The sequence below is a fragment of the Diadema antillarum genome, unplaced genomic scaffold, assembly GCF_040938485.1.
Source record: "Diadema antillarum isolate AM-2024a unplaced genomic scaffold, OU_Dant_1.0 scf00000057, whole genome shotgun sequence".
NCBI classification, from domain to species: Eukaryota; Metazoa; Echinodermata; class Echinoidea; order Diadematoida; family Diadematidae; genus Diadema; species Diadema antillarum.
This window is the reverse complement of record NW_027270946.1, coordinates 222,504-246,109: the sequence shown is the minus strand read 5'-3', so window position 1 is coordinate 246,109 and position 23,606 is coordinate 222,504. Positions and strand designations below refer to the sequence as shown.

The following is a 23,606-nucleotide window of genomic DNA, read 5'->3' as shown; positions in this document are numbered from 1 at the left end:
TTATATATAAAGGAGTCGAGTGAAAATTTCAATATGATAATTTGTTTGAAAAAAAAAATAAATCAGTAGCCAAATTCGTCCCCGCCTCAATTCCACAACAGCCCATTCACACACAAATACACAGACTCCTAGTAAACTACCCCCACTCTCACTCTCTCCCCTTTCTCTATCTACGTGTATATATCTCCCCCTTTCACACACACACACACTCTCTCTCTCTCCCACACACACATGCACACCCCCCCCCCACACACACAGACACACACACCATCACCAATACAACATTATCATGCCGTGACAAGATGCCTCCGCCCCTCTTCCGGTTTGACTTCCGTTACCATGGCATTATGTTTGATGCATCATATAAGAATTGGCAACGCGAGCCTGCTTGAACATGTCAAGAAAAATCAACGACCGACCTCGGTCACGTGGGTATATTCGACATACAAACCCACCTATAGATTCATAAAAACGTGTTTCGCTATACATACGTGTACTATACAGGATATGTGCCTGACCTGTCTTTCGAGCTTGGTTAGAAGAATAGAACTCAGAGCCGATGAGAATGGATCGTTGTCCAGGCAAGGTTAGCCTCACATTTTGTTTTAAGAGCATTAACCCTCGTTGGCAAAACTGCGAAACTCTCAAACAGCAAATCAAATCAAATAAACAAGCAAGCAACCAAGTAAACAGACAAACAAACAAACAAACAAACGAAAAAACTAACAGCAGTACTGTGTGAAAGAAGCATTATGGAATAAACATATAAAACAGAGAATATTCTGATGCCAAATTTAAATACACCTACTTTTTTTATTATTATTGAAAAAGTTCTCGAAAGGATGACCCGCCATTTTCGTCATCATAATCATTCAATTTTGTTTTAAATGGAATGTGCTTTCAATTTCGTCCCGGACACTCTGGAATGTGCTAATGTTCATTTCAATTTCGTATTTTGTCCATCAATTTTGAAACATTGTTATTCTGCTTTATGCCGCTTGTCAACAGTTTTCTTCAATAGAAATTCAAATTCGGTGGTCATATCTTTAAATAGCTGAGTGCGGGAGTAAAACCAATTTTGTTGGTATCAGTATTCAATTTCGTCAACGCTTAACTTGAAATTGTTTCCCAGATGCTGTTATATTTTATTTATATTTTATCTTGATCGATCGAATATAAGGTCTATTCATTACCTCGCTTTAATCATACATATAAAACACATTTTTCTTTCAAAGCACCCACCCACTTACTTCTATCCACTCGACCGACATATAGAAAAGGCTGAATATCTTTTTTACCTTTCTTTAGTATCGAAAAGGCCTATGTGTAACACTTGACGAGACGAATTCAAATGACAAAATAATGATTTTGTTCTAAAAATGACGAATTTGAACCCAGAATTCCTAACTGGTTAAGCGGTAGAGACGAATCCTATAGTGATAGTTGACTAATCTAAATAATTGTTTTTGAAATTTACTTGACAAAAACGAATAAGAATGAAATTTGATGACTTGAACCTAGAATTTGAAAACAGTAAGCTTCTCATGCCCAGTCTAATTAAATATTGTGAAATGGAATGATGAGACTACGAGAATAAGTGGAAGACCCTTTATTTCTTTCGTTGTTTGTTTTGATTTCTTTTCAAGCTTAAAACATATCTTAGCTAATAGTCTGGAGGCATTCAGAATAATTATTCTGTATAATGTTATTTCTGTTGTAACTATAATAGCATCACGAATCAACCACACCTTGATCACATTTTGTAACAGATCTATGTCATGCATGAAAGAATGTGAATTTTCGTTTTTAGTTGTTTTAAATATCTTATAAAATCATATCAAATCAAATCAAACTATTGACGTAGAAAGAAACGCGCCCTATAGTTTCGATAACTGTTTCATAATGAATCATGCACTATACTATTGACTATTCACGTCTGATATCTATACTATTCTTGTTTTTACGGTCTAAATTCCGTTATTTCAATTTCTATTTTGAATTTGAATTTTGAACATGTTTTCGTCGGAAATGAAATAAAATAATGATTTGACTTAAATGGAATTATTTAATAGAATGTAATCATGTTGAATATCCCCTAACTACCGTACTAATATTCTATACAATTGTGTACTAGTTCGTAACAATCCTTTGAACGATATTCATGTTCAGTCTTGGACGAGAAGAACATTTAAGAATCAGCTCGCAGAAAACATTAATGTTATTACAATATATTGGTGATGTTTCCATGGTAACAAATTGCGAGTTTCCCTTCAACCCTGGACTTAGCAACATTACGGTATATGGAACTTGGTTAATGGAGAAAGAGGGGAGAGTGGACGGAGAGGGAGGGGAGAGAACGGGGTGGGAAGAGAAAGTGCAAAAGTACTTACTCCTGACAAATCACTAATGTATTATGATGAGATTTGTGATGGATGTAGCAAAACATTTAAATTTAGTGTCAGAGAGAATCCCATGAAATATCTCGTCGCACATTTTGATGAACGGTACGGACACTGATAGGGGCCTAGGAAAACTCACAAAGTTTCAGGTGTCAGTCAACAGCGCGGGAGAGCAGTTTTGATTTAAAAAAAGTACATAATATCTTTCTCCGACTAAAATGGTACATGATCTCATGGAGGAAATGCGGAGGCCAGTAACAGCCGAAATTTTAAAGTTCACAGGAAAAGGGCAAAGCCATGTCCTTTTTTTTTCTTTCCGTGTTTGACATTGAGGCTCCAAGCACGCGTGGAGTAACCAGTCTCGGTGTAACCACCATAAACAAGACCGATCGCAGCTTTAGTTAGGGTACGAATCGTCAAGAGTGGGTAGGCACGGCACCACCCACGCGCGTCAGTAGGGACACAGCTCCACCGCACCACACCGTGCCGTGTGTCCGCCCAAACAGTTTTTTACGAAGCCAGCTTCAGCTTGTTCGCAAGACCACTGTGGACCAGTTTTCACACTTGGCCGAAGTCCTGAGCGAGTCCACTCTCCTCGTGGTCAGTCCCGACGTCGCTTCACTCCAGTGGCTGGTGACCAGGTACACCTGAAGTGGTAGACGACAAGGTGATCTGCCATCATGTCGCGACCAGATCGTAAGGGCTACGAATCCGTCGAAGAAGACAATGGTGCTCCCGCTCCCATCGGTAAGCATTAACACTACGGTAAAGCTATAACCATTCGTGATCAGTGTGTCGTCTGCAACCTTCCAGCTCCTAGCGAAACGTTATGTGCTCAGCACGCGTGGGTCTTTGTACGGAGATAAACACTCAAACTTAACGCCATCAAATCACCTTATAGTGGTTCCACATTGTCTAAATGTCGTGCCAAACTGTACAAACACAGGAAGAGAGAGAGAGAGGGAGGAAAAAAACAACACGCCGCTATGCTATGATCTAGGCAGTGCTCTCTGTGCCAATGTTTCGAGTTTGCATCTGGTTTCGAGCAAGCAAGATCAAATCTGTTGTTCCTGTTTAGTGGTCGAAAAAAGGGTGTATTGATGCACAAAGCAGCTTACAAATACACGCCGCAGACATACAATGCATGCCCCTGGTCGAGCAAAATACTCTGCAAAAATACCCATTATAATGATATGAATGCTCGTTAGAGTATGATAGATCACCCACAAGGAAACATGATTGTATTCTTTTTGTAGCCATGGTTCGTCCATGTGGGATGGGAGCGTGTATGTGGAGAGGGTTACAAGTGTATGTTGGTCATGTGAAAGAGTGTCACTGCTGATGAGATTAATACAGAGTAACCTGTTAGCATTATCATGAGTCCATCTTTGCGAGAATGTATTATATACTCCAAGGGGTCCATGCTCCAACTATGGGGGAAGTCCGGCTGGGAAATTCAAGGGTTTGAAACCCATGCCACCTAACTATTGGCTGCATTTCCAAGCAGCGTCAAAGTCAGTGTTAACATCTTTTGTCCCGGAGACAATGGAGTTGGGCATAGTAAGTAATCCAGTCTGATTAGACATTACCGAAACAATGTCAGTCGCAAAGGCCCAGATTTAGAATGCACGTCGACAATAACTGGTGTAATCGTGCGTACTAAGTGTTTCCATACGAACAGTACAGCAGGAAATAGATAAAACAAAACGCACACAAAAAACTCTCTGAATCACACACACATATTTATAATAATATACGCAAACACATTGACACAAACAAAAAACCCTGATGCTGGAAATGATAGAAATTATGTAGATCAGTGAGTTGACTGTTTCCGAATTTGCAACTGGTGCGTATAAACTGTAAATTCAGTTGCCTTCAGTCTGCAAGTGCATGTTGACAGCGTGGCGGTTTTATGACAAAGGGTGATTATTATTCCTGTATCGATCGAGCTGCTGCTCTGCAGACGACTATTTGTCTCTGCCTACGTAAGTAGCCTTACGACTAGTCTTCCCTGAGACCAAGGTCGTTCCCCCCGTTTCTCGCAGGCCACTGCACAGAGATCTCGAACGGAAAAAAAAAGACGCCTAATTAACATCACTGGCTAAAAATATACGATACAATGTACAAGTAATAATAAGTACATAAGGAACATACAAGCCTATTAGAGCATGACATTCGAATATGTGATAGATGATATTCAGCACATGAACATTCTTCCTCGCAATGCGACAAAATTAATTGTCACCCACAGGAAAGAAATTAGACTTAACGGATACACTTATCTTAAATTATAGTCAATCATAATTTAAGATCATGAGACAACAGGCATTCTATATAATATGACAAGGCTTCTTCGTATCTTTTTAACGTATGCATTTGTCTGTCGGTCTATTCCATTCATTAATTCATTTATTCATCTATTAGTTGTTTCATATTTTGGGATGGGGCCGTTCATGCTTTCCGTTGAATCAGGAGCTCAATGTTATTATACCCGACCTCATTTCGTTCTTGCACTCTTAGTTTTTTTTCTTCTTCTTATTAAGAGGGAAATTTTCTCCTCGGAGGTATCGAAACCCTTGATATTATCATACAATATACGACTAGGCCTATATATAAAGTGAATTTCCTCGTGGCTTACATTTGTTTCTAAATAAGAAGTGAATTAAGATATATGGAAATGGTTTGTACAAGCTTTGCATCACGGAAATAACCTAATACATTGTTATAAAAGCATCTAACAAAATGTATAGAAAATTTATAGAAAGAGTTAAAGATCGCATTAGAATCAGTCCTTCTCTAGATTACCAGGTGGAGATCTCAGCTCTTTTTGCCAGCCACGTACAGGATATGATTTGAAGAGGCGTAGGGAATGCTATGGAAAGCTGGGGGTGGAGGGAAGGGGAGGAGGAGGGGGTTGTTATTTCGCTTTTTCCGTTATTCCCGGTGAATTTCCAGCAGGTTGCATGATAGCTGCTCGACTGGTTGACCGAAAATAGACACTTGATTTTACGCAATAACGATTGATGGGGGGGGGGGGGGGGGGGGGGGGAGGGGCTTTTTCAGGAAATGACCCTGAAAATGTATACCTCCTTCAATCATCGCACGTGACACTTCCATGATTATGAAATCAGGGTCAGGTTAAAGAAAATTGTTATTCTAAAGTCCGTGAAGAATGGGATCCAAGGAGTGCTGAAGCTGTGTGATATTGGCTGGCGGACGTTACATAACCCTTGCCTATATACACCATCATTCAGCCGTCACATTCACACATTACTTTGATCCAGGCTGAATGCACGTCCCAAATACTCCTTTTACACGTAATACATTGTACGTTCAACTTTCAGATGATTTTACAAGAAGCGTCTACTTCACCTCGCTGATCTCCAGATATCAAGAGCTTAAAGGGGCTGTATAGTTTTTGTTGAGACCTAACTTCAGGTTTTCTAACATTTTTTGATGAGATAATGAGAAACCTCTTAATGTGAAAGAGAATGTAATCCCAAGAGGAATCCAACGTTTATTTGACGGAAATTAGTTTTTGAAATGGTAGAGATAACCAAAACAGAGCAATCCTATTAAAAGGTGGGACCCACGATACCTTTATTTTACTTTGTTATTGGATGTCTCAGCCATTCCAAAACCGATTTTCATCAAATAAACTTTTAATTCCTCTAAGAATAACATGCTCTGCATTTTTGTATATGTGGTTTCTTGGTATCTCGCAATAAAGTTAAAAGCCCAATCCTCATCTCCACCAATACTTTACCATCCCTTTAAGAGAGGATGATCTCCCACCATGATACCCTGCGAAAGTTTTTAGCATTAATTTCAAATAATTTCCATGCCTTTCATAATATACACTCCACTCCCCTGGTTAATTTATGTGATTCATTTCGGCATGAAGTTGATGATATTGTGAGTTTTATTCGCACTTTTCGAGAATATTACAACTATCCCTCTAAATGTAGCTTTACAATAATTTACTTGTAAACCAGATCACAACTCAATGTCATGCCTTGATATTATTGGTGACATTATCGTTGACACGTCGATTTCAGCAGATACTCTTGCATGTAGGCCTATAGAAAAGTCACGAATGTGAAGCGATATGAGGAGATAATACGTGCAACAGACGATGCCTTTACGTAAATATCAATGGTAAACTATATAGATAATGTTGCACAGTTACAGAACCTCATGGAAAACTTATTCTCAACGATAATAACTTTGTTAGCGATCATCCATTCTGTAGCATTTTATTGTGCTAAATCATGGCAATAAATCAGAAAGTAGGTGAAAGAAAGTGCTTTAAAAATGATACAAATTTAGTAATTCAACTTTCTTTCTCTTCAGGATTGCCAATTTACTTTGGTCTTATCCTTGGTTGAGAATTTTTGCCACAAAGAACACGATTGGAAAAGAGAATTGATATGGGATTTAACTTCATAAATTTTTCATTTTTATGACAATAATCATCAGTCAAAGTCCACGGATTTCCCTTGAGCCTGCCAAGGACGATAGTGGAACTGTATCCATCCACGAGGGAATTGAATGACGTTCCGGAAGTCCAAAGTCCCGGTATGTCGTCCGCATATCTACCACATTTGCCAAGCGGAATTTGCTGAGGACGACGATTAAAGGTCTCTATAGAAATTTAAAGTACACAGAGAAAATTACTCCAACGTTTTGTAGTTTATGTCGCAGTCGTGTATAGACACATTGTGATTACTGATATCAGTTAAGGTGTAGGCGGATAATTCTACAAGTATAGCCACAAGACAATGAGCAATAAATTAAGTGATTACAGCTCAAATAATAAATCTCCGCGCACCCATGCATTGACGTAATAATGCGTGCATGTTTTACAGAGCACAATCTCAGAAAGTGCTCTCCGATTACGACGGGTAGGTACCTATATTCCTCCTGTTTGACACAATCTCATATAACTGCTCTGAATGTCTCGAGTGTGAAATACGATTTTGATTTGAACTACATTCTGCTGGATTTTCAGCAAACTCTGTGGACCGCCAGATACTTGTGTACCACCGACAGGAAGGATTGGCTCCATCGAGGTATAAATCCAGGACGTGGGATGGCTCACCTTACATACCCGTGTCGATATTGTATATTGTTAGCCTCTTGACATCCTATCTTACGACTGTACCAGGGAGGTGGGAAGAGACTGTACATACCCAGGGAGGTACTCTTCCCACCTCCCTGGTTCATTTTCCTTCACCATGCTGTCGTATGGTATACCCGCTCTGAGCAGCAATGATTTGATTACGCACAAAGGCGAATACGAAAGATACATTGTATCGTCCGAAGTGTGAGAGGTTACAGTAAATTGTGTGAAAGTTACACCATGGAGCTACCGTTGTAGCTCCATTTTACACCAACGGTGTGCTAAAAACGCGAGCTCCAGTAGTTTCTATAGCACCGTGGATGGATGTGTAGGTCATTATAGGTCTAGTAGGTCTACACATTAAAGGGATCGTATAGTTTTGCTTGAGACCTAATTACAGGTTTCTAACATTTTTTGTGTGTGAGATAATGAGAAACCTCTTATGAAATATGAAAGAGCATGTAATTCTATGAGGAATTCAACGTTTATTTGATGAAAATCGGTTTTGAAATGGCTGAGATATCCAAAAAAGAACGTTCGTAATAAAGTGTGGGACCCACACTTTATTATGATCGCTTTGTTTTACTTTGTTTTTAGACTTTTAAGTCATTCCAAACCCGATTTTCATCAAATAATCTTTGAATTCCTCTTAAAGTGGTCTGTACTACATCATAAGTGTTTTCTTGGTATCTCGCAAAAAGTTAAAAGCCCAATTCTCGTCTCCACCAATACTGTACCATCCCTTTAACGAGGAACAGCAGTGTGCACTGCAACAGCGACAACGGCAATGTCAACAGCAACCACACAAAGGATACAGGGGTCAAAAGAAAAGTGCAGAGATCTATCAATAGATAGATGGAGACATCTATCAATAGAGATCTACCAGTAGATAGATAGATTAATAAATAGACAGAGGGAGGGAAAAATTGGAGAGTGACAGAGACATATAGAAAGATAGATAGATAGATAGATAGATAGATAGATAGATAGATAGATAGATAGATAGATAGTTAGATAGATAGATAGATAGATAGATGGATAGATAGAGAGAGAGATAGATAGATTTATAGATATAGAGAGATAAACAGATATGAGATCAATTACCGCTAAAACCAGCCGTCGACGATGGACATCAATTAACTACCAGTTAAATTGCACGCACTTCACATTAGAAAATAGGCCTAAATTGCAAACTCTCGTTGCCTAATCCACGACTGAACCCTCTCCATGCATGTGAACGGGGCATCGCTTCCGTTGGCATTCGGTGGTTGGTGCCCATTCTGCATGGCATGGCAGGTGACAGTCGTGTGAAGCGCCAAGTCAGTGCTCGATTTCTCTATGATTCATCTTTAAAGGGAAGATCAAGGTCATTTTAAGTTGGATTTGAGTCCACAAAGTTCATTATATTATTGTATATACTTTTTTTTTCAATTTATTGATTGACATATTGGCCTCCATCAACGTAAATAAGCACGAGTGTTTTAGTAGTATAATCATTGCCATGATAAAACAATGGGTGTACTGGGCTGGATTTGAATCTTTGGATCTCCTGATTTATTTTGTTCGTTTGTTTGTTGTTAAGTTGGACACTAAACATTTATACTGGCCACTTTTGGACTGACTATCGGAAAGCATTTTTTGCTCTCGTTGTCACACATACGAAATGATCCATCTGTCTTTACGTCAAGTATATTCGGTTTAATCAGTTAGATACTATATTGTACATCCTGATGATCACGAGACCGTCGTAAAGTGTATAGTACTTTGTATGTTCACCGCTCGAGAAGTCACCTTTATTTTTCGACAGTAAACGTATCTACGTATATGCGACGCTCTCTTGATGCTTACAGCAGAAGTTGACTCGTTCCTGTGACACTTTGACAACCCTGGTAATAACTATAATAGAATATACAGACTCATAAAATCAGCTTGGAACAAGAGGAGATGGAGATAAAATCTCACAAAGTTTCACACAGATTTACACTGCATGGTCTGTAAGAATTCATTTTTATGGTCCAATTGACACCCTGCAGTATTGGCCGTCTAGTGTATAACATCAATCGCGTGCCTGGTACAATATTTACCAGGTAGAAAATACATTCGAATACTCAGTACTGGACATGACGTAAGACTCAAGATGATAAGAAAAAACAAATTAATAATGACTTTGATGATTTCATCACTCACAAATTAAAGACACGGGATTTTGATCTGATATGACACGATTCGATTTGATTTTATTTGACGTGATTTATTTATTCCCTGTATGGCATCATTTTTGCCAGGAGGTCCACCGATATTCAATTAATACATCATAATATGATATTCATGTGACAGACATACACTCTAAAGGACAATGCAGCTATACGTAATCTGAGCCAACCCTACTTTGAGCATTTTTTTAGTTAGCAAACCAATGTCCGTGTCGTATGAGTTGGTCTTGATTGCAATCATCAAGCATAAACGGAGACATTTGTTAATAACGTGTGTATTATTTTCACTCCGAATACGAAGTATACTTGAGTATTGTTTCTCTCAGAATTAGAGAAAGGATGAAATAAATTTGACTGAATTATGGTACTCCTCGCTTGCTAAACACATAACATTGAGATGTCAAATCTGACGTGTGTTCCTTGCTGTAGTCCTTTCAAGAAGATGATAATAATATGTGAGCATGTTTTTGACAATACTGTTGCCTGTCTGAGATCCAAGTAGTTCCAAACGGCCTACCCGAAAGAATGTCTGTGTGTTTGTTTGTTGTTTGTTTAAAGCTGAAGGCAGTGAAATGACAAAAAAAAGGTTTCTGCCTGATTTTTGTCCCGAGCCCTTCAAGACACCATACCTTTATACACAGAGAATACTTAATGCATTTATGACATCAAATTATAATCATGATAATAAAAAAGAACATATTATATACTGCGTATCAGTCATCTCATCTTTCGGAGGCTCCAGACAGATGACGGACAGAGAAATATACAATTTGACAAACAGACCGGCAAACAAAAATAAAATACATACATGAATTTGTATACGTATACATTCATACATACCCACGTACGTAATACATACATATACAGCTGTACATACATACATACATACATACACACATATACGCATAGACATACACATACACGAATAGGTATGATTGATTATAGAAACCTTGACCTGTAAGAGGCCTATTACTTCGAGAATTAGTGCAGCCTTACAACATTTCTTTTATTACGCTTACCATTTAGGATAACTTTATTGTTTTCACGATTACAGTTACACATCCACGATATCGCAACATTTATTGTCTCACTCGCAAACTTACTGTTCCCGGGTCAGCACTGCCTTAAGAGTGTCTCCGTGCGTAGACTAGCAGTTGCTGTGGAACACGCTCCGCGCTCTCTCTCCGGTCTCCTTCCTGGATGGATCGCCTTGCTGCCAACTTCCGGGGTCAGGCCATGTGTTCGGTTTGTTTACATGGTAGGGAGTGCCACGCCCACCTCTAAGCAGCTTGCCGCGGCGGTTGTACTCCTGCAGCTACGGGCTCACAAGCTGATACACCCTACATTTCTTAGCGTATGTTTTATCCCTTTGGTCTATAGAAAACCTGGAAACAATGTTTTATCTCCTCATATGAACGCGCACTCGATCGAAAATGCATCACAGCTTTCTCCAAGTACGACAAGGAATATCACAAAACATGAACTAAAGAATTCGGCTATAAACTTGCATTCATTCACATTATTTCTTAAAGTGATCATCGTACAGATTTTAATTTCGTGCCTAAGCTCGTAATATTTTCTCGTTCGTTTTTGGCTTCTTTTTGCTTCGAATTGAAGGCCTTCTCTGCATCGTAAGCACTGACCTGAAGATGTACAACGCACGAAGATTGCATTGCTTTGTAAACGGATAATTGGGCTCCTCGTTCTGCAAAGCACAAGCAAAGACGCCTCGGCCCACCTTCCTGTGTTTAAAGAGATGATATAATCAGAATTCCTGTGGGTAACTCAACCAGAAAACCGAAATGTGCGTTAAAGCAACTCCCATTGTCATCTTACGCAATGAGTTTTCTCAGCTTATCACGTGTAATTCAAATTGTGAGCACGACGCTGTCCTCCAAGCATGTAAGATTATTGTATTAGCGTATGGGTCACGACTCGAATGGACTACAGTAGAAATTTGTAGCTCATAATCACAAATTGTTTTTGCTTGGTACATTTCCACGTACTACATGCCCTACATTAGGGATTCTTCTTTTCAATGCAGCACTCGAGGATATTTTAGGACTTTTTGTGCTGAAACTTTGGAACCTTATGTCGTGTGCCATCATTATTTCTCTGAATTAATGTTATAATCCATGATTTCAACAGGAACATTTCACAAGGAAATCGATGTTGTCGAGATTAAAATGGGTGCTAAAAATCCTCATGAAGTCAGTGAGCATGGGAGATTATCATACCGGTCTCGTGGCTATAATATCAGTTTTCATGAAGTGTAAACGTAATTATCACGTGTCTCATATCTCAAAGCATTGATGGTGGGAGAGTAAGAACGTAGTAGAGTGCAATCTACTAGTATGTGTTCACGAATCAAAGTTGCCCTCTATACTCTCTTTCAAATTTTGCAGTCATAATGCGCAATAAGTCGGTGCACCGCCCTGTCTCTTTAACTGTGTATGACAGTCATGATATACGTCCTTTTGCCGTGGCAAGGTGACTGAGTTTCAAAATGACACACCAAATAGAATTCTGAATGGCATTTCCTGTCATGTGATGCAAATTATGTTGTTTGAAAGCTCTGTAGTGTAGTCACTATGTTCAACCCAATCACCCACCATCTTTTATCGCATGGTGCCCAGGTGGTCATTATGGCCTTTGCCGTAGTAGACAACAATAACAACTCATGAAACTTAATGGGACAAAGAGACATATCAGACATGAAGAGAAAATAGGAGTGTATAGTAATATGCTTGAAGAAATTTCCCATTTCGTATTCTTATCCGGAGAAGTATTTGACAGTTTAATCGCAGTGCTTCCCAGGTTGTATACAAATGGTATATAATAATTATGTGCAATGTATATCAGTCATATTAAAAACTCTGTACATATACTCTGTATGGCTGTTCGTTGTTTATGACCCACTTAATGTTGGACTCATAATGGCATTTGTCGAGCAAAAATCTCCCGTTTAGTCGTCAGTATATAGTCGTGTCTGACAATCAATATCTATACATGTATTAAGGTATAGTTCATGATTTCAATGATTAGACTTTGGACGTAGTAATGCCATCTTGTTTGAATGTCGACTTTTGAGGGTTAGCGAGAAAAGCTCGGGTAAACAAACTTTATAATCAGTCAAGAGGCCGGTGCAATATAAAGCATACACAGATAGACACACACCCGCAGACATACATACACACACTCATACGCACACCCACACACTTGCACACACCTATAATGTATAGAAGATAGGAAGAAAAACCTCTACACTGCTGTTAAACGGATGCCAGTTTATAGGCCATTGTTAGGAGCTTTTATATCATGTCTCTGATTCACCTCTAAACACTTCGACCTGCCCGCTCCAGGGCCCCTTGGTAATAGCGTGTGTGTGTGTGTGTGTGTGTGTGTGTGTGTGTGTGCATCATTGTCTATTGTTCATGAGAGGTATCCAATAAACACAAATCTTTTGCAAATTAGGATTGATCTACCTGTCAAAAAAAGGAAATATTTACAAAAGGAAAGGGAAAAAAAGATACGTTAAATGCTAGCAATGGAAAGAGGAATCCACTGTTCCCAGAAACAGCATGTATTTATCGACAGATATTCATGTCGTGCGTTTGCGGTTGATTGAATGTGCAACCGAGTAACTGATATCAATTGACAATTTGGCAACTGAAATTATTAAAAGTTCGTCGAGAATTTTGATATTAATTCGTACAATAGGCTATACGAAATGGTGATGAGGAGAAGACAGTATAGAATAATAGTGCGTTTCAAGATTAACATAGTTCACTGTTTTAATGCAACAATTTTTGTGCTTAAATTCTAAATTGTCAATCAAAAGTTCATCTTGTGCATAGTAGATGACATTATTTTTTTTTTGCATGAATATGAAAGTCATTTTGTCACTTATCTCATTATTCAGTCATTCCTTGCATATAATTTTGAATCGTATTGAACAAAACTGCTTTGTTTGACGCAGGAATTAGTCATTTTCTTTCACAGTGTGAGGGGTAATTCCTATCATAAGTATTATGCATGTCTCAAACCGGAGAAATACAGAATAATGTGAGGACGTCGCAGGAGGTATGATATAGGTATGAATTGTCGGAAATCACAAAACCGTAACTGGTTAGTTTGAAGTAACTCAGTGTATTGACGTCAACATGAACATGACCCTATATGGAATCACAGCAGAGATAAGAACGAAATACCCTGCTCCGTTAGTGGGGATTACCACCAGGGTAGCAGTATGTTCCAAGGGAATTTACCGCCCAGCCAACTCCGCTAATACCATTTAACCATTCAGATCATTAATTCATACGGAATTCCGCCGAACGATTCGTGTCTCGCGTCAAGCGTCTGAAATAATCTGAAATCTTTGGATTTGACTTGATGGGCCGCCATTGTCACCCTTGTGGAATGATTATTGTAGCGACACAAAAGAGCGTCCTGGCCGACAGAGATTCAAGTCCATTGAATTGTGAGACCACGAGTATCCACTTAACAAGTGGGTCCTTTATCTCTGTGCACGAGACCTTGACTGTCGTGCAGGAGAGAAAGTAAGTTCTTGGTCATTCTGTTGCTACAAGGGTGCAAGTCTTCCATGGCGGGCCAAAGCGTGAGCCGTCGAGTCGCCAATAATCGGCAACACAATCACTGAGCCAGTGAAAAGAAGGTCACAGAAAGTAATAACTGTTCGGTGAAGCGTTATGATTGGTCCTCTACCACCACCATCCCCCCCCCCCCCGGAAAAAAAAAGTGATGTGCCCAAATATGTTAAAAGTTGGATTACGTATATACATTATTATCATCGAAATAGAGGGTAGAAAAGTTCAGTGTTTTGCACGCTACCAGTATTTTCTCCACGGCTCGTTGGTACACTGCGCCAACAGTCAACGATAGTTGGCGCTCGTATGATTACTGCAGAGCGGGTTGATAGATAGAGCGACACTGGGGTACAAAGGTCACGTCAAATAGTTCCCCCTGGTCGTCGATGTCGACGAATTATTTCTACAGGGTTTTCACATAGGCGCGCAGTACCCGGACCCAGCGGCAGTGTGAGATACCATTGTTGCTTGCGACGGGAGTGTGACTTGTTGAGAAAAATGTCCTGTTTTTACGGCAATCATGTAAACTTAATGAAGTAGAGAAAGGAGTACTTACTGTCGAAGTCAAGGAAACGGATGCAAACAACCGGAAAGGATGAAATATTTTTAGAGTTGTTTTAACGCTCCTGGATGATGTTGATGGGCGAACGTCAAAATGTAAGGACGGAAATATCATGTAGTCCCACTCCTTTACAATTATTGTTGTAATTCAAAATCCCGGGTTGTGGGTCTTTGTTGTTGTTATGACGACGAGGGGAAGCTATTTTGCACTCTCGCGCAAAACCCATGCGCGGAGCGCGTAACTCTACTTTGCGCGAGCCACGGAGCAAAATAACAATGAATGCATTGTTTGCGTCATAATAGGGTACGCGGTTTTCTAAGGTCTTATCGACATCATACGACCAGGGGGAACTATTTTTAGGGATTGACCAATCAGCGCGAACTTCCGGTGTCGCAACTCTATCTATCAACCCGCTCTGGATTACTGTAGCAGAGTATTGTTGCAGTCAGTGTCGTATTACCTCTCTGGAAAAAAAAATACAGAAAGAAATAGGTAAATGAGTAGAAATGATACTAATAACATAAAATGGAGACAAAATCATGTGACAAAGTGGGAATCAACTACGAACGATAGCAACCTGAACTGCTGTTTTTTTTTCTCTCTCTCTTTTGATAGCTAACCCTAAGTATAAAATCTGCATTCCCAATACACCCACGATGCTGTCTTATACTATGGCAAGACAAGCTTGAGTAATTATCGGCCTCGTTGTGTATTGTCGTGTCTGGGAATAACACTCCATTGTCTTTTATGCCAAAACAAAGCAAGATCCTCCACTGAATACCGCTCATTCTTCAACATAATGGAACAGAATGCGATCCCTGCATATATCATCATTATGAAGTGCTACGAAAAAAAAAAAAAATCTCACACATTTTATGGTAGTGAATTGTAGAACTCGGAGTGATGCTACACTCACTACGCAACCACAGTTTTCGAACAGCCTAAAGCGCATAGTTACAATGAGCTTCGATGCATGCAAAGTTAGTTTATTGTAGTAATTATGATAATATGTAATATTGTGTTATGTGATATTTGTCACATATTACATTGTATTTCGTAAGTTGTGGAAGCATATCAAGTAGTTTTAATGATATAGGAATACAAACTTATATGCGACAGCAGTATTGGTGTACTAAAAAATATAAATAGCATATAATGTATCTTAAGTGCAACATAATGTTAGCCATGAGGAAAAGCTCTTTAAGTCTTCAATGTGTAAATACTCTTTTTATGGGGCTATTATGGATTTCAGTATAATGTGTGTGTATACGTATTCAATTCAGTTCAGTTCAATTTCCACTCATTCCCCGAGTGGAACACCCTCGTCAGCCAACTGGCCTGCATGGTTTTCAGAGACATCCACACATGTTAAAGATAAACATTTCATTTTACTCAAGTATTCCTTTTTACTCTTCATTTTAACTTTCCACTTGCCATCAAAATATCTTTGATTCTCTTTCTTTTTATATCATTTCAAAAATGCATATTCAGTCGTGTAGTTTCTCATAGAGTCAGCCGTTGCTTCCTTTGTAAACAATCATGCTTCTCTGTTCCGCCTGTGTATGTGTGTGCATTGTTATCGTGTAATAACTTGATTGAAATTCGGCTATGAGACGGGTCAGCTTTGTGTTCTCCGTGTAGGGAGTTATACTTTAACTTTGGTAAAAAATGCTAACGGAATTACACACACAAGCAGCGGAAAAAAACAACAACAACAAAACAACCACACTTTCATATACATCTTCTACTGCCCATACCAGTGCATATAACAGCACAACCACATAGCTCTTGTATCTACTGCTATTGCTGTGCTTTTTAGGAAGTACAGCTTCTATCACAAACACAGATTAACATCGATGCTGATAGCTAATGTAGCGATTTGTCTTATATCCTTGTTATTATGATTTCTTCCCCCTTTTTTGGTACTTAGGGTAGTGATTTTTTTTTCTCTCTCTCCTTGTGTTCTGTTGCAACCTGTCATTGCACTCAATTCAGTCAAAATTACTTTCGCAATCGCTTTACGGTGACAGCGGAAAGAATATTCTGACCCGGAAGTCCGTTGCTACATACAACAGTATATAAAGTGCATTGTTTCCCCTCTACACATCAGCCCAATGCCGCAGCTGGGGATTATTTTCTGCCACTGTCTGTCACTCACTGCCCTCGGCAATTATCTTTGAATGATTTAAAAGAGCACCCATGCAAGCTTTGTTGTTATATGATAATTTATAATATACAAAGTGTATAATATTATTCAAGTTTTGTGTTTGTAAGTGATATAATATGTGGCAACAACACATAGGTGTTGCAAAAGTTACTGATTGACAATTGTCCTTCGTCGACGTATAATAAGTTCTGATTATGCAGTTTTGAAATTGGCCATGCATGATTTAAAAAAAAAAATCATGTGGGCATACAAACTCTGAATACAGTAGTCTTGAACCAGCAATCTCGTGATCACTATGGAGTGTACCAGACAAGCGTCTTATTTAGTCTCAACAAAGAAAAAAAAAAACCAAACCCAAGTCCAGCTTTTTTTTCTGTTCACTGTATATTGTCACTGTTTGTCTCCCGGCCGTTAGATAATTTAAAGCTTTTTTTAAACTTGAAATACGGAATTTTCTTTATTGATAGAAAGATAATGATTTAAACACAAGGCCTGACATTGATATTACTAATTTACTGACATTTCAGATCCCGTCTGCCTTTGCTGTCCTCTCCATTTCTCCTTCTTTTTCATTCTTCTTAAATATTCCTGTTATTACAATATTTAATGTTATGTCTTTGTATCGAATAGTGCAAAGTCTACGAGGAGTGAATTTTATTTATTCACTCATTCATTCATTTGTGCATGTATTTATATATTTATTTTCTATTTATTTATTTATGATTTATTTATATATTTATTTATCTATCTATCTTTTAATTTATAGATTTTTTTTTTGCCAAAAGTTATTTATTCAATTTTTGAAGTTAAACACGCTTGTATTTTATCATTACTCGGCCGAGTATTGAACAAGTTGCTAAATGAATCAGAGAGTAGGGTCCTAGTAGGAGTAGTCCGAGAGAAGTTTCAAAAGTATCTGATGAGGGTCACGCTTTTTCTGTTTTCACCCCCCCCCCCGTCCCTATCATTGCTTTACCTGTCGAACAGTGTTTTAAAGAAATATATATGTGTGTGTGTGTGTTTTTTTTTTGGGGGGGGGTTGTTGACTGGCACTAAAGAGTTGTTTTGAAGCTCCTTGCTGGCGCTGATGAATCGCATTGCATCATAACGCATATTCTTTTAAATAAAATAATGCGACACGACACATGTTCCCTCTGTGTGTTCAATCAGCTTTTGAAACTGCGCCAATGTTGCTCATAAACTTCAAAGAGAAGTGAAATTATTGTCGTGCCACGCCCTTTTTATGGAGGCATCACGCACAGTACACAAGCGCACTGTGGGAACGTCATCCATGGATGCGAAGGGCGGGACGCGCGAGTCGTCGGGAGCTATATCTACGGAAAAATAACAACCTACCAAAACGAAGATAATAGAGCACGCTCGTATCTGTGTACTGCACAAAGATATAGCACTGGATGGAGGGGTCGTGCGGTGGGATCGGACGCACGCGAACCGTGGCGGAGGCGCAGCGTAACATACTGACATACACGAAGAACGTAACGAAAGAAGGTGAACTGAAATAGCTTTCGCACGTTACTACACAGGATCAAGGATTCATCGTCCTACTCGATGGGGAGATGGTGTGATCCTTCCTTGGGATTTTATCGTCTGTATATCCTATAATCAAATGTCATATTCTTTTGTCATCTGCTTCGGCCACCTGAAAACGCACCATCCTCACCTCCCTGGTCTGCCAGGCCTTTGCCCGTCTGCTGCTGGGACTCGGGAGCTGTGTGCCTGTCCCTGAGCTGAAGCCTGAGTGGTACGCGAGATTGCGTTGTCACCTGCCTGGCAGCCCAGGCAGAAAGTTGGGCGGGGAGAATTGAAATCCTTGAATTGTACTGATTGAATCCTTTTGATTTTCCAAGAATGTCGAACCCCATTGGGTTTGAGGCCGTGGAAAATGGAGGTGGAGGACAGCCTGCTGTAGGTATGTATGATTGAAAACATCATCATGGTCATCGCGAAGTAAAAAAATGTGCAGCTGTTAATTTGCATCGTAAGTCGGTCGGTACGGTGCGGGAAGACTTTGCACAAGTAAATTTATGCACATGCACAAGGGTAATTTATGCAGTGCAGCTCATGATACATCACCCATCACTAACGAATGTTAGAGGGGTCTATACGTTAACATGTTACTATTTAGCTAGATTCCACTCCCTAGATATTTTAGCTCTAACCAACCGTTACTTCTGCTTCTACTTCTACGTGGATACTCGGCAACGTCCAAAACTGGATAGGTTGCCTATAGTATAGAACTATCGTGGTCACGCCGAGGTGTATAACTATGCTACACAGTACACTTGTTAGTGGTCTACACATCGACCACCCTTTTTGATGAATGAAACGGACTGCGTAGTTTTGGTGCACAGAATGCTTATTAGGCACTGCTCTGCGCACAGAGCACATAAAAATGTAAATTTATTAGCTATTGGCTTTGTCCATTGATGAGGATGTGTGGGAAAACACGAAAATTCACTGTTCATTAATGGTTTTAATCGAGGACAAAATTTCATACGAATATTTTAACCGAATCATATTGTAATGTCAATGCATTTTCTAAAAACTTTGTACAACATCAGTTCGGGAAACCCACTCACAAGGGGGGCCCCTCCTTATAAGTAACCCGTCCCCCTTATAAGTAACCCCGTCCCCCTTATAAGTAACCCCCGGGGCACCCCTTATAAGGAGTCTCCACGCTTTTTTGCAATGCAACGCGAAAATGAAAGGACTGCGGCAATTCGCTTGATTATGTCCATAAAGCTTCACAAGTTTCCTAGTTACTCACGAAATTTGAGCAAAATCGGTTTGAGGCATCATATCTAAAATCATGGATTTAAATGCGATGTCAAACGACCCATGCGAATGCTGAAATGCGAGCGATTACTGGCGTGAGTGTCGCCAGGCGCGGCGGCGCGGCAAATGCTTGAGTGCAGACGTGGCGACTGTGTACATGTACTCAGTCGCCACGTCTGCACTCAAGCATTGCCGCGCCGCCGCGCCTGGCGACACTCGCGCCAGTAATCGCTCGCATTTCAGCATTCGCATGGGTCGTTTGACATCGCATTTAAATCCATGATTTTAGATATGATGCCTCAAACCGATTTTGCTCAAATTTCGTGAGTAACTAGGAAACTTGTGAAGCTTTATGGACATAATCAAGCGAATTGCCGCAGTCCTTTCATTTTCGCGTTGCATTGCAAAAAAGCGTGGAGACTCCTTCTAAGGGGTGCCCCGGGGGTTACTTATAAGGGGGACGGGTTACTTATAAGGAGGGGCCCCCCTTGTGAGTGGGTTTCCCGAACTGACATGGTGTTCAATACAAGTACCAAGGTATGGTAGGGGTACCACCTATCGGCAGGGTACCTTCCTATCGGCACCCTGCGTATCATGGCTGTTTGCGTATAGAACGAAAAGGTACGCGCGGGATTAAGTGTCATTAGCTACAAAAACAATAAAAACGAAGAAACAAAAATCAAACTAAAAAACAAACTAACAAACCAAACTAAACACGTTTCAATACACATCCGCTCAGTAACGACGCATGGCTGTGAAATTCATGTGTATTACATTTGTACCTATGGAGGGGAGGGGGTGCCGATCGCTAGGTACCCTTTTAAGCTGCGCGAAGAAAACAGAACGCACGCACTAAAATTGCGCTATTTTAAAACGGAGATTCATAATCAATGAGACGGTCACGACATTCAAAACTGCAGTATTTATGGCATATATGTGGTAAGAATTAGGCGAATTTGTTTAATATTTTTAGAATAAACAAGCTACAGATCCTTAGGGTGACGATAGGTGGTACCCCCAATGCTACAACTCGGTTTGTGTGCATTGTCAATGCAAAAACAGCGGTCGATCTAAAAAAGGAGTGGCACCGCGGGGAGCAGAAAAGAGGCCACTCAAGTTCGACGGCAATATTTTTGCACTGAAACTTCAAATTGAAAAGGGAATAACAGCATTTAATAGTGCTGGATTTTCTCAATCACGTCGGTCGAGTTTTTATGTGAATTTCCGCGTTAAATACTCTTATCAAGCAAATAAAAATTAAGCGGTCGATGAGTAGTAGGTCCAACCATACATTGTGCAGCTCTCATAATGACCTTAATCAGTGGTACTACTAACCGCTATACGGCCTAGGCTAGTAATAGATGTTCATAGAATCTACTAACAGTTTAGATCTAACGTTAAATTTATGTCTATCTTGTCTACTGACACAATAGTTGAGTGACCTGCACCTCCCGTCATAGTTGAAGTGTATGCATGTTTGAATCACATTATGTCGATGAAATTTATGAAATCCCACTCACATACAGGAAAAATGCTGAAGATTCCAATGGAATGACAAGTTCAGTGATCGATACCAGAAATTTGCAGCTATCGTTGTTAAACGCGTAAGATGCGAAATAGTTGTGCGCTAAGGAAGGGGCCCCGCACCTCATCACTCCGCCCGCGCTCCCATAGACAAAGCACGTAAAAGACGTGTGCGGGTAACCGTGATGATACTTATAACACCTATTCTTTTTTATGTAAATTTAAGATTTTGGAGAAAAACTGTTCGGTCTTCATCTCAGTTTGCTTGGTTGGTGTATTTGTAACCTTGCAAAGTTTCAAGTGTACTGAACACAGTCCCAGGTATACATTTTTGTTCAGTGTGCTTGTACGTTGTAGCAAATTTACGCAGGGTGACGGTACTGTTATTAGGGCCTCTAATGAGGTGCGGGCACCTCATTGTACTTATGTAAAGAGCAGAATAAGCTTCTCTCACCAGAGGTCTAGAGATAGATCTACATGTAGCATTGGTGGCTGAAAACTGGTGGTACATGGTGAGAGTGTACGGTATACACCTGGCTTAGACACTGTCTACATTGTAGACTTCTATGTATGGGAGGGGAGGAGAGGAGGGGTAAGATGGGATTCTGTTAAGCCAGATGTAGTCTCTGCGAAACGCATCCCTGACAACAAAATATAGACTGGTCTGTCGGTCAGGTGGGTATATACGGATTACTGACAGTATACCCATGCTGCATTTGATTGAATTGATGACTAGGCCCTACGTCATATTCATTTAAATATTGCTCCCCTCATAATCCAGCACACTTGAACTCATGCCACCTCCTTTTCGAAAAGCATGAGGCTAGTGCGGTAAACCGTATAAAATATTGTTGTACAATGTTCCTGAAATTTTTGGAAGTGCAGTGAAATGACAGTTGCAGATATTGTATGAATTTATAATTTTTACACAATATATGCATGGACATTTAGGAATAAAGTGCATACAGTAAAGTTTACAAATAAGGGGTAATTATGTTCAATACATATACTTTTGATGCATTTTAATCCCCTTTGTTGTGCTTCGGTGTTTATTGCTAATATTGTCAGAGGATAAACTGAGCTTTATTGTACCTGACTTCATACATTCATCATCAGATAGCAACTCGGGTATTCTCTTCGCATTATATTGAACATATTGTACTTTGGATCTAATCATAAATATTACAAAAGCTGTAGCACATCACAGGTAACATCGGGATGGATTCCAAAATATACATTATAAAGTGCATTAATTATGTATACTGTGCAAGTGGTTTCTTTCGCGGTGGTTTTATTTTCGTGCTTTTCGCGCTTTGAGGTTGAACCGCGAATTTAATATCACACGGAAATGTTTTGAACTCGTCGCTTGTACAACGCTATCATAACCGACCGCGAATTTAAACTTAGCGAAAAAGTCCGCACCGATGGAAACCGCGAAAGTTTCTGTACGCAAAAGAAACCACTTTTACAGTACTTTTTTTTCCATTTATGTGCCCTGCTGTAAAACTTACCGGTATTCACAGGAAGAAGTAATTATTAAATGACAAAGTTTTCCTGCCATATGGTTCAGAAACTCAGCTTGGTACAACGTATTAAAGAAAATTTTAATCTCTCTTCGTGAGTCCCAGTGTGATTTTTTTTTATTTCATTGTCAAAATCACTTATTAGTATTAAATGTCCAGTTGACCTTTGGGAGCAGTGATTTCAAAAATGTTCAAGATATCACATTTGATGCATATGTGTAGGTCTGTTGTATCACAAAACATCCTACCATATAAAATTTTCGCAATAAAGCCTAAAATATGTAAAGGAGATATCAGTGTTTTTCTCAATAAACCGTAACTGTACACGGTTTAGTCTTGAAACATTTTTATTATAACTATTGTTCACATTTTGTGTATTTAACGACACTTACATCTAGATTAAATACAGATTACAGTGGTTGTTTCTATCCCTAACTGTTATTTTACGAGGTAGAACTATTTTGAAGCACTAATGCTGGATTTTTGTTTCAACTGCAAATGGTAAATTATGCCTTTAAGATGGTTCATACATTGTGATCCTCTCCAGTTAGTAATAGTGTCTCAGTGTATGGGTGATAAGATAAACATGCAGTGGTACCAGTCACTGAAATGACTGCCAATTCTACTGCAGAGCTACTAAATATTGCACAAAAATTGTACGTGTTTCAAAAGTTAAAAGGGAATATGGAA

At 39.5% G+C, this 23,606-nt stretch overlaps 1 protein-coding gene across 5 annotated transcripts in view; it reads left to right on the top strand.

Annotated features, from left to right (window-relative positions):
* Positions 1-2,868: 2,868 nt before the first annotated feature.
* LOC139715872 (anoctamin-4-like) overlaps positions 2,869-23,606 on the top strand; it is a 127,650-nt gene continuing 106,912 nt past the window's right edge. For 3 of the 5 annotated variants that reach the window (XM_071627423.1, XM_071627422.1, XM_071627418.1), the window contains exon 1: positions 18,408-19,003. In XM_071627423.1, the coding sequence (XP_071483524.1) occupies positions 18,943-19,003 (61 nt within the window). In that variant the 5' untranslated portion in view covers positions 18,408-18,942. Of the gene's footprint in view, positions 3,147-18,407; positions 19,004-23,606 lie in introns of those variants that run through there. The other 2 variants (XM_071627421.1, XM_071627417.1) reach the window with 1 other exon arrangement.